The 16,826-nt window shown below is 65.7% G+C and overlaps 1 protein-coding gene across 1 annotated transcript in view; it reads right to left on the reverse strand.

The window, feature by feature from the left end:
- Nucleotides 1-413: 413 nt before the first annotated feature.
- The window catches only part of LOC122680690, a 30,627-nt gene continuing 14,214 nt past the window's right edge, over nucleotides 414-16,826 (reverse strand). The window contains exons 4-5 of the mRNA XM_043882320.1: nucleotides 12,668-12,786; nucleotides 414-3,992 (exon numbers count right to left, since the gene is read on the reverse strand). Of these exons, the coding sequence (XP_043738255.1) occupies nucleotides 3,981-3,992; nucleotides 12,668-12,786 (131 nt within the window). The 3' untranslated portion in view covers nucleotides 414-3,980. The remainder of the gene's footprint in view (nucleotides 3,993-12,667; nucleotides 12,787-16,826) is intronic.

Here is a 16,826-nt window from a genome sequence, read left to right on the forward strand (position 1 = left end):
TTGGGGGCGGCCTGGTCACTCTGTGCCCACTTGGCCAGGAGGGCCCTGGCTCAGTCATGGTCTGTAGGGTCTAAACGCTGGACTGGCTCTGCCGTCATCCCTCCCAGGGGGTTCAAGGTCAGCGGTGGTCCCTGTGAACTTTAAGGCCCCTGGTCTCTCAAAGGCCCCTCACCTTGGACAACCCAGAAGTCCCTCAAGTCCCTCTGATGAGGCGCCTCCCAGGAAGGGCAGGAATATGCAGACCTCTCCCCAGTGGGACACGGTTGCACTCCGTGGCCTGTCTCAGCCGGCAGAGGTCCGAGGGAGGCCTGGCTTCTGCACGCTTGGGGACAGGGGATCACCTCCAGGGTCATGGTCTCTCACTCTCCCCCAGCACTCACCCACATCTCTAAGCCTGGTCCTGGCCTATCCAGGGGGTGCTGACAGTCTGGGGGCCCCCAGCCTACTCTCCACCCTGCTCACCTGCTGGCCAGACCCAGGGCCCACTACGGGCCAGGAGCCACTCCCTGGTTAGGCAGCAGGTGGCAGCAGGCGCCCAGCTTCAGACCAGCGCTCAGGGCTGGCCCCCAGCTCCCTCCCTCCCACACCCCCCTCCACTACCCCAGCTGAGCAGTTTCAACTGCTAGCTCCTTCCATCCATCCAACAGCCCCTATGAAATTGAATGAGGAAACAGGCTTGGTGAGCAGAGTAGCTGCCCAGGCCTCTGCTCCTGAAGCTGGGCCCTTTCTGCCACCTCCCAGGGTCTCACAGACAAAGTAGCTGCTTTGCCCACCCTGACTTCATCCAGTTTGTTTTGAGATTCAGCTGCTTCCACACATTACTGCTGACCAGGTGATAGGTACCCCTGTCCCTCATGCCCCTCGGGCCCGCATCTGGGGCCCTGTTGGTCTCTGGGGTCAGCCAGTTGGTGTCAGAGGAGAGGCTGGAAGTCGGTTGACTGGAAGGTAGAGAAAGTTGCAGGGTGAGCCAGGTGTCACCTCCTCCAGGAAGCCACCTCCGATTGCAGTGCTGGGCCCAGGGCTCTTCAGGGCTCTCCTAGCCCCTGGGCTGCCGTCATCTTGGCGCTGACCACAACAAGTGGCTGTTGTGTGTCTGGCCTGCTCCCTATCAGGCCATGAGCTCTGATCGCAGGGCGGGGAGTGGACCCGGGCATGGCAGCCCACCCCCCAAGGGTACTCTGGGTCAGGGCGATTGGTCTCTTCAACACCTGGGCTGGGGTCTTGGAGACAGGCCTGCAGCAGCCACTGGCAGACAGCCTGAGACCTCCAGCAGAAGCTGGGTGAACACTGGGAAGGCAGTCAGCCCGGAGATGGACCCCTGACGTTAAGGGCTACTCCGGAAACTGTCCTGAGGGAGCTGGGAACCTCCAGGCTCCGGTCAGGCACCAGGTCTGAGGGGGCGTCGGGGGCCGGGCCTGGACTGTGCTCTGAGCAGCTGACGGGGGTCCACACCACCTGCAAGGGGGCCTGAGAGGGCCTCTCCACCAAGGTGGGGGCCCAGGGATGCCTCTGGAGCCTGGGTCCCACAGCTTGTTCTCAAACGGGGTGTGAGAGGGGTGGGGGCTGGGCCTGCACCCGCCAGGAGGGCCTGAAGGTGGCCGGGATGGCAGACGAGGGTGTGCTGACCCCCCAGCAGCCCAGAGGTGGCCCCCCGTCAGGCCAGACCCACTCTCCCAACCCCAATGCGCATGCCCTCCAGCGCCCAGCCCCCAGGCTCCCAGAAGGAACAGGGCCAACTCCATCTCCACGTTGAACAGCTTTATTGAGCTCCAGGTGTGTACCCGCAGCCTCCCGCCCGCCCACCCGGGGCTGCAGCCACCCAGTCGCCTGCTGCGCGCGGGGGCGGACCCTCCGTGGGACGTCACTGGGCCCCTCAAGGAAGGCAGTAGGTTGTATAGTTATCTTCCGAGGGGGCAACATCACTACCCTGAAACCACACAACCTACTACCTCACCCCGCCGGCACCCGGCTGTGGGAGGGTCCGCCGTCCGCCGCCTGCCCAGCCCGCGGCCCCCGGAGCCGTGGAGGGCCACACCAACTGCACCACGGCTCCCCCGCGGCGGCCGGCCCGCCTGCGGGCACGGGGAGTGGGCACGGGCCCCACGGGGCCACCGCGGGCTGGAGAACGCGCCTCTCGCTTCCTGCCCGCGACAGCGGAGCCCCAGCCCCCCTCCCTCCTCCGACCAGAGGTGTGGCCCTGAGCTGGACAGGCTGTCGACTCGAGAAACGGGTGGATCAAAGCCGGCCCCGGGACCTGCCCCAGGCCACACAGCACCGCCCCACCCTGCAGAGGCCGCCCCCCTGCCCCCCCCACCCCCCAAGCCAGGGTCCTGGGTGCTGGCTGCTGTCGGTATTACAGCCACTTCAGGAAAGACAGTAGATTGTATAGTTATCCCATAGCAGGGCAGAGCCCCAAACTATACAACCTACTACCTCACCCCAAAGGGCCGTCAGTCAGTCTTGGCGCCTGGTGGCTCCCGGAGGTGCTTCCTGGAGGCGGCGGTGGGGGCAGGAGCTCGGGGTGGCGCTGCAGGTTGAGGGCCCAGGGCCCTGGCAGGCGGGTCAGCAGGGGCCTGTGCGCCCAGGGAGCTGCCCTGCCCGAGACCGCTGACCAGGACGGGGAGGGAAGGAGGGGGGAGAGGGAGCGGGGACACGGGTGCAGCCGAGAGGGCCGCGGGGCTCTCAGGAGAGGCTCACAGGCGGCAGGGCCGCTCCCATCTGGACAGGAGAGGCCGTGGTGTCCCCAGGCGACCTGCGCTGGAGATGCTGGGAGGAAGGCTGGCGTCTGTTAGAGATCAACCTGTGCCCAAAGCGGCCACAGTGCCCACCGCGCCCCCATCTCACAGCACCACCACCCCCGATCCCGCCTCCACCCACTGGACCTGGGGGGGGGGCACTCCCTCCCCAGAAGCCTGGTCCTGCCATCAGGGTAACCCGGGCTTCCCCCCTGGGGAAAGGCTCTAGAATGTTCCCTCCTTCCAGAAGCGAACCTGGCTCTCAGGGAAGGGTGTCTGGGCTGGAGCCGCAGACACAGGCCCCAGCGCCCGAGCCTGAGGCCCACACAGGTCATGTGACCGTCGCGAGGTCACACCGCCGAGGTGACAGGGCAGAGGACAGGTCATTCTGCTTCCTGCCTGATGACACCTCTGCCTCGTAACTGGTACTGCTGTACAAGGGCGCCGAGCCGTCAGACGCCCCTCACCTCCCCCCACGCCCCTTCCGAGCAGGCTGCCTCCTCCAGGCAGGCACCGGGCTGCTCTGTGCCATGGTGAAGCCAGGATCACTGACCACAGTGGGCCCCGGGCAGGGGAAGGGCCCGCCCCCTGGCTCACCCCGGCTTGGCCTCGCTCACTACAGCAGCGGGGGTCTCATGCCCAGGCCCAATAAACAGCGCAGCGGCTGCTCCCCGAACAACCCTGAGGGGTATGAAGTCAGTGCCAGGGCCCTCAGCCAGGGATGAGGACTCCAGCGCCCACTCCGGGCTGTCCACCCAGAGGATGAGACTGAGGTGCAGCCACTGGGGCGTGAAGCCGGGAACACCCCAACATGTGGCTGTCCTGTCTCTCCTCGAAGCCCCAGAAGGGACTCTGGGTGAGAGGGCCTCAGGGTCCCGTCCCACTGTCTCTGCCTGAACTCCCCGCCAGCAGTCAGGACCAGGGAGTCCCCGAGGACAGAGCCAGCCCACCTCTGAGGACAGGGGTTGAGGAGAGGGTGACCAAGGGTCCTCCCTGACGGCTGAGGTCACAGGGCATCACAGACACAGCTCTGACCACATCCCTCCCCGTTACAATCCTCCCGCCGTGGCTCCTTACTTCCCAGCACCAGGATGGCCGGAGGGGCATGCACAGTCAGCTGTGGGGGACAGTCACCCCACCGAGGCCAGGGTGGACCGGTGTCCCGAAGCACAGGGGCCTCCTGGGGGTCCCGGCTGGGCTCACCACGAGGAACGCTGGCCTCACGCAAACACTCCCATCTCAGAGCTACTTCTTGGCCTGTTGGGGTTTAGAAAAAAAGTCACAAGCATCAGACTTTGCGCAAGAGGTGCAGCCAAGCCTGAGCTCCAGCCGCTGCTCCCCGCCTCCTCCCTGGACTCACCCATCCACCTCCTTCGCATCCTGCATCTCAGCCCAGCCTGTCTCACTACGGTCCCTCGCCTGGGGACACGCCCTGTGGGAAGGCCTGGAGAGTGCGGCTGCTCTGGCTGCCTGACGACCCCAGGTGGGGAATGAACAAGACCCAGGCTTCATCCCTGAGTGGCCAGGGCTGCTGGCGTCCCTATGCTGGGTGGCCAGACCTTCCACGCCCACTCTGGGGCCTGGACATTTGTGGGGGGCCGGCCAGGGGAAAAGGGATGGGTGCTGCTCCCATGTGTCACGCCGTTTGTGGGAGTCAGGAGGAGGAGCCAAACTCCGCAATTCACAGAGGAGGCTCCCGACAACGAAGTTGCAAAGTGAAGCCTCAGACCTGAAGCCTCAGACCGTCCCGAGAGTGGAAACGCTGGGGAGGGGCACCCGGGACCCAGTCTGAGGCCGCAGCCATGGCCCACTCAGCAACTCGCGGCCCCACCTGGCTCCAGCCCACTCGGCCAGCTGGAGGGCCTCTGAGCCTCAGCCCAGGCCACCGGACCTGGAGCCAGACCCACTGGGGTGTGTCCAGCCCTGGCATGTGCCAACCACGGAGCCTCGGTGTCCCCAGCCACTAACAGGGACGGAGGGTGGCCCACCGGGCCGCGGGGGTGCTGTCCTGCCCCCTGTCCCTCCGCGCTCCCAGAGGCCCGACGCCCATCAGTCACCTGGGCGCACATCTCTGTGCCCCGCCTGGCCCAGCTCCCGTCACTTCCCCCTCCAGCCTCCAGAGCAGCAGAGTGCCCTGGGCAGCCCTCCCCACCCTGCCACGGGCCTCCTGGCCTTTGCCCGGGCCTCTCCTGAGCCAGGAGTGATTGCCCCGTTGCCCGTGAAGACTCTGTGCTCCCCACACACGTTCCCCTCCCTCATCGGGAGGCTGGGGGGGGGGGCTCCCCAGTGAATTTTCATTCTGTCCTGGCTCTGGGACCTGGCCTTGCCCTCCTGGGCCCCAGGTCTCACGTCTGGACACCCAGACCTGCAGCAGGCGTGCAGCTGACTCAAGCGGTGCCGTGAAGATGCCCGCAGACGGGGGACTTCCTCTCTCCACGAGCGCCGGTTGGGCTCCCGCAGGTCAGCCCAGCTAACGGCCTCTCCAGGTGGGCAGGAGGCAGGTGTACCCCCAGCAGGGTTCCCCAACTCGGGCTCTGCCTGCCCACCAGGGAACCGCTGCCACACAACCTGGCTTTCTTTAGCCAACGACCCAGGATTGGCGGGAAGGAGGAGGGCTGACCCAGGTCTGAGACCCAATCATGGAGACATTTCGGAGCTGGGGGGGGAGGCGCCGATTCCGGGTGTCAGGAGGCACACTTTGCTCGGCCCACTGCCCCACAGCCCTAAAAGTTACCGTGGGTCCGGCCCAGGGACGGTCAGCAGACACCTCCCCTCTTCCAGTGGGGTGGCAGGGGTCTGAGACCTCCTAAGGGACCCTTCCTGGTCAGCCTGGAGCGGAGGTGGCGGCAGGAACAGGCACTGTGCCATGAAAGGGGCTCCCTGGGCAGGGCTGCGGGAGCAAGTGGTCAGCAGTTGCCCTGCCATCTGCCACTGCCGGCCCAGCCCCAGGCCCCAGCATCGGCCCGTGGGCAGGGCGCCGGGCAGGGAGCAGACAGGCCAACCGGGGACAGGTGTGTGGGAGGCCTCGGTGGGCAGGTGGCCCTTTCAGGGCCGGGCGGATGTCTGGAGCGAGCAAGGCAGACAGACGGTGTCACCCCGCAGTCACCTCGGGCTTGGCTTGGGGCCACCGGGAGCCAGGACCCCCCCCCATGGCGGCCCCCCCCCACCGCCACCCCGATTAGGTTTCTCCCCATAAAGCAGCCAGTGTTTCTGCTCGGCAAGCCGTGCCAACAATGGAGTCTGGCAAAAAGGCATGGGGGGGTGGCATCTGGGGGCCAGGTCTCCCTACAAACATGGCCCATAAAGTTAACGAGACGTGCGCCCGGCAGAGGCCGGCTGCGGCCGGGCAGAGGCTGGGCAGGGCTGGGCACACACTTGAAAGGGGCAGCCAAACTCAGGAATCAAAAGTTGCCATGTAAAATTTTTTTACATGCAAAAAAGGCCCCTGGCATAAGAAGGACAAACTTATGGCAGAGCGGAGGCTTACTGACTTCTGTTTGAGCTCAGCTGCGTGCAGGGCGCAGTAGCTTCAATGCCCCAAGATTACCCCGGGCAGGGGTGGGGGACACAGGAACAAAAACTAGACCTGGAAGCCAGCCTTCTGACCCCGGCTCTTCCCACGGCCCCGTATACAGCCCAGTGACGCCATGCAGGTGGGGAAGGGGCGCCCACAGATGCTGGAATGCCTGCCTTTCTCTTCAGGGAGCCAGGGGGCTCTCTCTTTGGTGCCCTTCCTTACCAGCCTCCCCAAGACAGACGCCCTTGTGCCCCAGGTCAAGGTCTCCCATGCCCGGAAGTCTGTGCCAGGCTCTGGCTGCCTGCTCTCCTGTCCTCCTCCAAGCTTGCAGCTGGGAGGTGGCACGCAGGGTAAATGTCCACTCCCCAGCGAAGGGGCTAGAGGTGCACCAGGGCCCGAGGGTCACTGCCCATAGAGGTGTGAGTCCGAAAGGCCCCAGGAAGTTCTAGCATCTAGGAGGTGGGGGGTTTCCTCCTGGCCGGGAGGCTAAAGCTGCCCAGGCAATGGATCCAGCCCTGCTCTGCAGACACCCCTGCATTCACCAGGGCCATGGGCACCGGCTGGGGACACATGGCTTTGGGAGCTGCCTGGCCACAGTTCTGTCCCCTGCTCTGGCCTCAACCAGCTACAGGCCTCAGGCAAGTCAGTCAGCACTTCTGGCCTCAGCTGGTTGCTCAGTAAGTGCGGCAAGGATGCCAGCCAGGGCTGTGGGGAGGAAGGTCCAGGTGCCCGTGCCCAGGGGCGGGGCGATCACCGGGGAAGCGGCTTCTCACCGCGGAGGGTCTGTTCAGAGTCCAAAGGGAACAGCAGCCAGGAAGGGGCAGAGCCCTCTCCCGGCCGGTGGGTGTCTCCGTCTGGCGTTTAACCGTTAGGCAATCCTTTTAACCTCAAAGGCGCGTATTTATCTGGAAATATTCTCAGTCGCAGCCGCAGTCTGGGTCACAAGGCAAGGAGAGGAAAGAAGGGGGTGGGTGGGGGACCAGATGCAACCACATCATTAAAAACGCCCGGCGTGAAACCGCGCCCCGGGGCAGCCCCACCTGGTCGCAGCCCCTCAAGAGGTGCCTTCTGCTTGCCGGGGCTCCCTGAGCACCACCCCGCCAATCCCGGGAGGCTCCGGACCTGGCCGGGCGTGGCACCAGCCCGTCCTTGGCTGGATTTCCCGAGTGGGTGGTGGGAGGGCACAGTGCGCAAACCCTACTCGATGGTGACGGAATGCCATCTCCGGGAACCGCGAGCGGGGGTCTGGGGAAAACCGGGGGGCTGTGTGCCCAGCAGCCAACCCAGCCTGGAGGGCCTGGTGGGGCCGCGGGTGTCCGGGGATGCCGCCCCACCGCTCCCGAGGCCCTGCGGTGCGCTCTGCTATGCGCGTGCTGCCCGGCGAGGACCTAGCCTTGGCCAGCCGGGGACCACAGGCCAAAGCGTGGCCCCGGAGCCGCCCCGTATGCCAGGAAAAGGGCACAGCCCCTGTAACGTGCACGCCCTCTCCTCCAACACCAGCCCGGCCTCTTTTCCCGGACACAGCTCTGCGCCCCTCCGGGAAGCACGCAGACTGCCATCGGAGGCCCTCGTCGCTGGGTCCTGCGGGCGGGCACGGACGCCCGGCGGCTCCCCGTCCACCCCCACCACGGCCGCCGCCTCTGCCCCGATCGCCTGGCGCTGACTGGGGGGGCGGCGCGGGTTCACACAGAGTCGACAGCGGGGTGCGGAAGGAGACCCAGGAGCTCTGTCTCTGGGAGGGAGAGGCCCCGGCCCTGGGGCTCTGGGCGGGGTCTCAGGGTCTGGTCTCTGAGGAGCGGGGCGGGGTCTCAGGATCTGGTCTCCGGGGGTCTGGGGGGAGCGGGGTCTCAGGGTCTGGTCTCTGAGGAGCGGGGCGGGGTCTCAGGATCTGGTCTCCGGGGGTCTGGGGGGAGCGGGGTCTCAGGGTCTGGTCTCTGGGGGCTGGGGTCTCAGGATCTGGTCTCCGAGGATGCTGAGGCGGTGGGCGCAGCCGGCTGTGCGGCTCAGGCCGCAGGGAGCGCCCTCCTGTAGGAAGTAGCGCCTCGTCGTCCCTAGGACAGGCAGCTTCCTCGGGACAGGCGGTGCCGGGTCCCACCGGAAGGCCTCCTAAGGCTGCTCAGGCGGGAAAGCGGGTGACTCGGAGGGCCCAGGGCGCTGCCTGCCTCCTCCGCGTGGCCCACACAGACCTGCCTCTGTGTGCGGCGTGTCCGGCGGCCGGCTCCCCCCAACCGTGTCATTTCTAGAACTGTCCGCGGCGGCCACGCGGCTGCGAGGTCTCCCCTCAGGGCACGGCCTTCCCGACTCAGCCTCTCCAGGAAGCTGGGGTGCGGTGTCTCCTCACGCTCGGCGGGCTAGCCTGGGGCGGCAAGGGGCCGGCAGGGTCGGGACTCCCAGACGCCTCGCCAAGACGCCGGCCGTTGCCAAGCCTGCGGCAGCCACGGCCAAAGCCAGGCTGGGCTTGGGCCAGGCCGCGCGGGGCCCTCCCCGGCGCGGGCCGCCGTCCGGCTCACAAAATGGCGGAGGGCGGCGGCCATTTTGTGCGGCTCTGGGAAGACAAAGGCGGGCGGCGCGGAGGGCAGGGAGGACGTCCACTCAGGAGGCAGCCCGGCCCGAGTGGGCCGGGCCGGGGAGAGGGACGGGCAGCGCCCTCTCCAGAACCTTCCTCCTGCCAGAGCTCCAGGTCACCCGGCTGCCAGAGGGCTTACTGCCCCTTCAGGGGGGTTCTGGGTGGCCTCCAGAATGGATGCCTCACGGGGTCTGGGTCCTCATTGGCCTGAGGTCGGGGCAGCCTCTGACCAAGTGGCCTGAGGGGCTCTCCTGCCTTCTTGGGACACCCCGGCACAGCCACCCCACCGTGATCCAGGCTGGCACCTCCTGTCTGTCCAGTGCGGGGGGAGGGGGCGACAGGGGCGGCTGCCAAGAAACGCCCCAGGGGTGCCTGGCCACAGCTCGCGGGACCTCCTGCAGCACTGAGACCCGGCCTGAGCCGGGCAGAGCCGCCCACAACAGCCTCTGACTCAAGACGCCTGTGCTGCTTGCCTGACTCGTGTCCCTTCTGGGGCGCCCCCTCCACTTCCTCTGGACAAGAGGCACGGCACCCTCCCCCCATCAGCCAGTGCCTGGCTCAGAACCCCAGCCGTGAAGCAGAGGCCAGCGACACTCTCCTCGGAGCCCTGAGTCCTGCCATTGCCACTCCTTCCTGCTCCTGCAGCGGGAACTCAGGATGGAGACCAGCCTCACTCTAAAGATGGCAGACAGGTTCAGAGGGTCCCGGTGCACGGACCTGGCTGCACCCAGCAGGGGAGCCCTTGCAAAGCAACCAACTCAGGGGAGACGCTACTCACGTATCTGGGGTACAGCCGGGCCTGGTGCCCTGATGGAGACGGGCAGGGGCAGAGCCAGGGCAGGGCCTGTGTCCAGGTCTGGGCCCTGGGCCGCGCCCTGATCTCTTTCCCTGCCCACCCTGGTGTCCCACCCCGCTGGGCAGCAGGCGGGAGCCTCATGGGGCCCAGTCAGTACCCACGCCGGTGTTTTCTGCTGGAAATTGGCCCTGTTCTCCGTGGTGCCCTGGGGACCTGTGGATAGAGGCCGCCCCGCTGGCTCTTTAGGGGTTTGCATGGATGTGGGTCCACAGGACACGCAGGCATGCGTGGTGGGCCCAGCGACCCATGGCAGAGCTACGTTGAGAAGCTGTACCTGCTGGGCCCAAGACTGCCAGGAGTCTGGGGTCACGGCCAGGAGACAGGGTCCCCACAGCGACCCCTGCCCCGGGGGTATCCTAGACCCCCAAGGTTTTCCTGGCCCGTGGTCCCACGAGAGGATCTGGGTGCCCCTGACCTGTGCTGGGCCTTGTGGAGTCCTGGAGTGGGGTGGGCCATAGCCAACGGGGTACAGAGGCAGGGCGTGTGCCCCGCACACACCCAGGGACGTGCCCTCACAGCCTCCTGCGTGTCTGCCAGGCCCTGGGGGTCGGTCGCAGGGCACACTGGTGCCCCAGCCTGGGTGCTGGATACAGTTCTCAGGGCCCGTGTCTCCACGGGGGGGGGGGGCCCCGTCTCCCCGGTGAAAGCCTGGCGGTCCCCGGTCCTCCTCTCGTGTCGTCCTTCCCGGGGCCTGGCCTGCTCTCTGCCTCCACCCGTTTGCACTCTCCTTTGCTCTGCTACATTCCCGTCAGGTCTTCCCCGTCCCTGATGTCCCCATGGGGGCCTCCCCCCTCCCCGCCCTCGGGCAGCGGCTGGCGCAGGCCCTGCGTGCAGACACAAAAGCTCTTGGGCGGCGTCTGCGGAGTCTGGCGGGCAGGCTGGACCTGTAAACACGCGAGGCCCAGATGCCAGAGGGGTCCCGGGTCCTGTCCAGGCAGACCTGGGAGGCAGGCCTGTCCCGGGCCGTGGCACCAGGCAGGGGGAAGGGAGAGGCTGACGGTCCGGCCCTGACCCTCACGGACCCCATGGCCCTCTAGGAGGCTGGCAGCAGCCAGGGGGGCCCGACAGTCTGCACTGCAGGCTGGCTCCTGGGAGGGGCAGGGTGTGGCCAGGGGGGCCCAGCAAACTCGGGGCACGACGGCTCCATCAGGGCACAGGGCAAGGGGCAGGCTGGGACGTCCTCACGTGCCGAGCCCCTGATCTCTGCACAGTGGTTACTGGGCCCCAGCTCGCCGCCCAGGCCCTCCTGCAGTGGCTGCCTCCTTGCAAAGGGGACTTCATCCACCGTATGTGCCGGGGCCAGCCAGAAACACGAGTCGAGCAGCCTGGGGGAGACCTCAGCAAGCCCCTCACTCTGTACTCACCTGGACCCTCGGCTGCAGAAAGAGGCTGGCGGGAGGGCAGAGCTGAGTGGGGCGCACCCCCAGCTGAACCTGAGCCGATGGGCAGGAATTGCCTGTCTGGCCCCGTGACACCCCCTCTCACTCACACGCACGCACGTGTGCTACACGTCTGTGTTCTGTCAGACATACCCAGCCCAGGGTGGGGCCGGGACAGAGCGGGTGGGGAGCTCTGATTTTCAACATCCAAATGCTGCCTGACCTGAGCGTGGCACAGTCATCCGAGCTCCAGGCGTCAGCAGAGGGCTGAGGCGTCCGGGCGGAGGATGAGGCCTGGGCAGAGAGAGAGATCCTGCTTAAGTCGTGGGAAAGCACACACCCCGCATCTGCACACCGTTGGCTTCGGCCCTCCCAGAGACCCCGCCCTAAGACCCCGCAGCGGCCAGCACAGCTCAGGGGCACCCAGAGCCTCTCGGGGGACACCACGGGCCAGGAGCACGTTGGGGGCCTGGAATACCCCCAGGCAGGTGGGCCATCTATTCTGGTGATGTGCAAACAGACCTGCGACCAGCAGGAGGCTGCTGAGACTCTGAGGCCTCAGAGAGGGCCCCTCTCCCCACTCAGCACCTCCAGCAGAGTCCTTACTCGGAGGGCCGCCTCCATGCCCTTCCCAAGCCTGTGACACTGACCCGAAGCCCGTGTTCAGTTACCACAGCAGACCTGGGTTCCTGGGCCACTGAATCCCTCCTGGCTGCCTCAGAGGTGCTGCTGACAAAGCCCCGAGCCACCTGGAGGCTACTGCCAAGTCCCCTTTCTGCATGGGGCAGTGGCGGCTCTGCCTTGCCTCAGGCTTTCCACTTGCTCTGGCAAAGGGAGACGGGGCCAGCAGGGCGCCTGGCTGGGGAGTTCTTTCAGTGGTTCATGAAAAAGTGGAAGTATTAGTCGCTCAGTCATGTCTGACTCTGCGACCCCATGGACTGTAGCCCACCAGGCTCCTCTGTCCATGGAATTCTCTAGGCGAGAATCCTGGAGTCGGTTGTCATGCCCTCCAGGGGATATTCCCAACTCAGGGATCAAACCCGGGTCTCTTGTGTTGCAGGCAGACTCTTTACCGTCTGAGCCACCTGGGAAGCCCTTCAGTGGATCATAAACCCCTGCAGAGACCGGGTTCCACCCACAGGCTCCTTGCTGAAGTCGAGGGTGCGCTGGGATAGCACTCCCAAACTCTGCTAGGAGGTGTTCCTGCCCAAGTCTTACGGAAGGGTAAACCGAGACTCAGGGCTCCAGAGAAGCCTGTCGGGCTGGACAGCTTGTGGGAGGTGGTCTGGGGGCTGCAGGCACTGACAGCGCTGGGTGGTCTCAGGGGAATCTCTGCACCAACAACTCCGGTGGGGGAGGGGGCAGGCAGCCCCCCGATTCTGCCTGCTTTGAGGATTCTGACCAGCGCCACGTCTGTGACACACGGCAGGTGCGGGGCTTGGCGGCACCACAGCAGACAGCAGTCAGCCACTCTACTCACCAGTTCCTGGTGGTGAGGCGGGCACCCCTGGGCAGTCTGGGCCCAGCTGGCTGCAGGTTGGGGCCTGCAAGGAAGAGCTGGCGCTGGGGTCTCCCGAGACCGGTCCATGTTCCCCTCCCGGTCAGGCTGCTCACCTCCTGGGCTGCCCTGCCACCCAGACACGGGGCAGAGACTGCTACACGTCCCTGGAGCGTCTTCCGAAGGCCACGACAGGCATCTGGTTTCCTGGAGGTGCTCTCGGACCAGCCGTGTTCTACGAGAAACAAAAGTAGCAAGGAGTCAGCCCCACGGGTCTGGTGGCTCGCAGCCCAAGCACAGAGGGGCTCAGCCGGCCTCTGCCCTGCCCTCATCTGCCCCACCCCGCCCGATGCTGCTCCTGCAGATCGCCCAGCCCTCCACACACGCCCAAGGAGGGGCCTCCGCACCAGACATCAGGGACTTTAGAGGCGGAGGACCGCAAAGAAGAATCTTTTCCGACAATCTGACCGCCCCACTGTCGTCCCTGGCGTTGGACTCTCGCTCAAAAACAAACCCACCCACCGCTCCCTCGCAGCCCAGCCGCGCATCCTCCCGAGTCTGCAGAGGAAGGGGGCTGGCAAGACTCAAGGCGCCTGCTCCCAGCAGAGCAAGCCTGCCGCGTCATGGAGCCCCGCCCTCTCCACTCTGGCCCTGCCTTGGCACCCAACTAGCACCTGGGGCCAGCTCTCCTGCCATCAGAGGCCCAATTCTTACCCATCCTTTCAGTCACCTCCTCCAGGGGGGCCTCCTGGGTCAGAAGCAATAGGGCCAGCTCTAGCAACAGGCTGGGGTCCCTCAAAATCAGCTCACAGAGGCTCTTGCTACCTGTCCCCCCTCAGGCTCCAGCTCCTGAGCCTGGTAGAGACGACCTCTTTGCAGCTGTGTGATCCTCACACTTAGCATGGTGCCCAGCACCCAGGAGGCCTGGAAATGCCCCCACAGAATTTATTTTCTCGAGCTCCTAAATCACTGCAGATGGTGACTGCAGCCATGAAATTAAAAGACACTTGCTCCTTGGAAAAACAGCTACGACAAAGCTAGACAGCATGTTAAGAAGCAGAGTGATCACTCTGCCGACAAAGGTCTGTATAGTCAAAGCTGTGGTCTTTCCAGTAGTCATGTGTGGATGTGAGAGTTGGACCATATAGAAAGCTGACCGCCAAAGAATTGATGATTTTGAACTGTGGTGCTGGAAAAGACTCTTGAGAGTCCCTTGGACTGCAAGGAGATCAAACCAGTCAATCCTAAGGAAGTCAACTGAATATTCATCGGAAGGACTGACGCCGAAGCTCTAATACTTTGGCCACCTGATTCGAAGAGCCAATTTATTGGAAAAGACTCTGATACTGGGAAAGACTGAGGGCAGGAGGAGAGGGTGACAGAGAATGAAATGGTTGAATCGCATCTCTGACTCAATGGACATGAGTTTGAGCAAGCTCCGGGAAATGGTGAAGGACAGGGAGGCCTGGCGTGCTGCAGTCTGTGGGGTCACAGAGAGGCTTAACGACTGAGCACCACCACCCTCAGAACCGTGCCTGCTCCCTGAGAATAGAAAGTGCAGATGTGACTTTGTGTCCTTCCAGAAGGAGCCAGTACGGGAACACCCTGGGACGAGGCCCAGGAGGCTGAGCAGAGGCCCGGAAGCCAGCCCTCAGCCGACGGCAGCCCAGGCCCAGCCTTCTGCTCCTGCCCGGCCTGGGCTCGGGCCGAAGCAGGCATGTGGCGCTCCCAGACCAGGGAAGGCTCATCCTCTGTGACGACGAAAAGCCAAACCCAAACGGAGGTCCAACCTGCCATGACTGGGCATTCTGCTGGGCCTTGAGCTTCGGGCCAGGCTGGGGGCAGACACCCAGGGCTCTCCTCTCTGGCGTCTCTGACCCGGGCCCAGTGGGAGGCTGTGGCCGGGACGACTGTGCGTCGGGGCGCCCAGTCCCCGGGAGCACGCTGGGGCCTCCCCACACCCGGGCGCAGGTGTGCGGTCCTCTCGGGGGCGCCCCTGTCACTGAGGCCGGGCCGTGCTCCCTGGGGACAGGTGAGGGCTGTGTGGGCACGGGGCAGCTCAGCGCCCTCCTCTGCAGCAGGGCCTCTGACTTTCGCGGGACACACATGGGACGCCTAAGGCCCTCAGGGTCCACAGGGGACCTGCTGGTGGCTTCCCCGGGATGTGCCCAGGCCTTACGACGCCTCAGAGGCTGTGCCGAGGTCACCCCTTCTCTGGAGATAGAGATGGGACCCTGGGAGCCTACCACCTGTGACCTACAAGTGGCATGGGCACTGGTTCTTGTCTTGCCTCCCACTCGCTCACTGCCCAGACCTCTCATGGCTCCCGTCTCCCTGACTGTCGGATGGGGCGACGAAGTCTGCGCCCCGGAGCCCCGAGCAGATTCCGAGAGAAGCAGGGGGCCGGGCGGTCAGCCCAGGCCTGGCTGCTGCCGCCTGCACAGGCCGCCGGCCTCAAGCCCACCACTGTCCTGATGGTTTAATGCGTGTGTGGCTGGGCCGGGTTGGGGCATGCGGGATCTGCCATCTTCGCTGTAGCATGTGGGGTCTGGTTCCCTGACCAGGGATCAAACCCCGGCCCCCGCACTGGGAGCACAGAGTCTGAGCCGCCGGACCAGCAGGGGCGTCCCCGCTGACCTGTTTATGGGAGCAGGGAGCACCTACGCCCGCCTCCAGAAGGGACGGCCCTCCCCGCCCGCCCCCACAGGATGGACTGAACGAAACCCACTGCCCGATGAGTAACTCCCATCTGACGGCCCCTCCTCTGTGGCCCTGAGGCTGGGGGGCTCGAACGCTGTCCCCAGAGCGACGGGGCAGCAGCTCTGGGCCCCCACAGGACAGCCCACAGCGTGGACCCTCCACCAGCTCGGGGGAGCTGACATCGACGCACCCAGTCTTCTCTCTGGACAGCGAGTGCGACCCGGCCAGCGTCCAGAGGGCACCACCGTGGGCCACACACTGAATGCCCATGGGCCCCGCAGCTGAGACCCCCCTTTTTGCAAACAGCCCAGGTCAGCATCCTCTGTGGACGCTGGCATCAGAGGCTGGACTTCCAGGCCGCCTTCAGCAGAGGAGAGCCAGCCAGAGGTGGGTGCCGGCCACCGTAGGCCCGCTCAGCACACCTGGGGCTGGCGTTTCCTCCAGAGGGTGAGGGAGCTCCCGCTGCAGGCCCGGGGACGGCCTGGGGGCCCTGGCTGGATGGCTGAGCGTCGCAGGAGCCGCACGCAGCCACGGCCAGAAACCTCACGGGGACAGCCACCCGCCGGATGGTCCTAGAGCCAGGGCGCCCCTTCTGACCTCACAGCAGCGTTTACAGGAGGCCCTCCCTCTGGGCGCTCAGCACCCCTGAATCCTTTCGCCCACCCGCCCAGCAGCGCCCATGGAACCACCAGGCTGGCTGACCGCTGGGCTCCCCAGTCCGGTGCTCTGCACAGCGGTGCGGGCAGCGCCACGGCCTGGGGCTGCAGTCCTCACCCTCTGCTGCTCCTGTCCGCGTGTTCCCGGTTTACGCCCATGGCACGTTACCTGCCCTCGGAGCCTTTAAAGTGGTCCTGGGAGTGCAGACTGCCCCCGGGGAGGGCCTGAGCCTCTCCAGATGGGCCGGCCCACATGCTGAGCTTGAAGGGTGGCTGGGGGCCTCAGCCTGTCTCAGGGTCACAAGTGAACCCCAAGCTGAGATCCCTTGTGGACACAGGCCGCCTGTTTTGTGCGGGGACTGGGAAGGCAGGAGAGTCAGTCAGACCCCCTGCCTCCTCACGCTGTGTGACTCCAGGCATGATATGGGACAGCCTGTCCCCCTTGTAGGGCTGTGACATCACGGACGACAGGAGGAAAAGTCCCAAACCCAAGGCAGCCTCACAGTCAGGCTCCCCCTCTCAGCCCTGGAATCCCACAGCGTCCCCAGAGCTCAGAGTCCCTGCCCCGTGGAGGGGTCGCTCGGGGAGCAGGTCCTCTGTCCACAGGCAGTTTTGTCCCCGGAAGCTCCTGGCCCACAGAGGCTGGCGGAGCCTGCTGGCACCAGCACCAGGCCCAGCGGGATGCCGGGAGGCTCACCCCACCCCGCCCCGCCCTGCCCCAGCCCCCGAGCACCCCTGGATACTGGCACACTGCGGCGTCCAGCCACAGGGGGCCAGGGGCCACGGGGTTCCATCTCAGCTCTGTGCTTGTCAGCCTGGCCAGGCCCCTTCATCTCTCCGGGCCTCCACCTCCTCGTCTGTGACAAAGGGGCAGCGATGCGGTGCTCCCCACCTAGGACTCACCCGGGAGATCAGGCAC

The sequence above is a fragment of the Cervus elaphus genome, chromosome 22, assembly GCF_910594005.1.
Source record: "Cervus elaphus chromosome 22, mCerEla1.1, whole genome shotgun sequence".
Taxonomy (NCBI): Eukaryota; Metazoa; Chordata; class Mammalia; order Artiodactyla; family Cervidae; genus Cervus; species Cervus elaphus.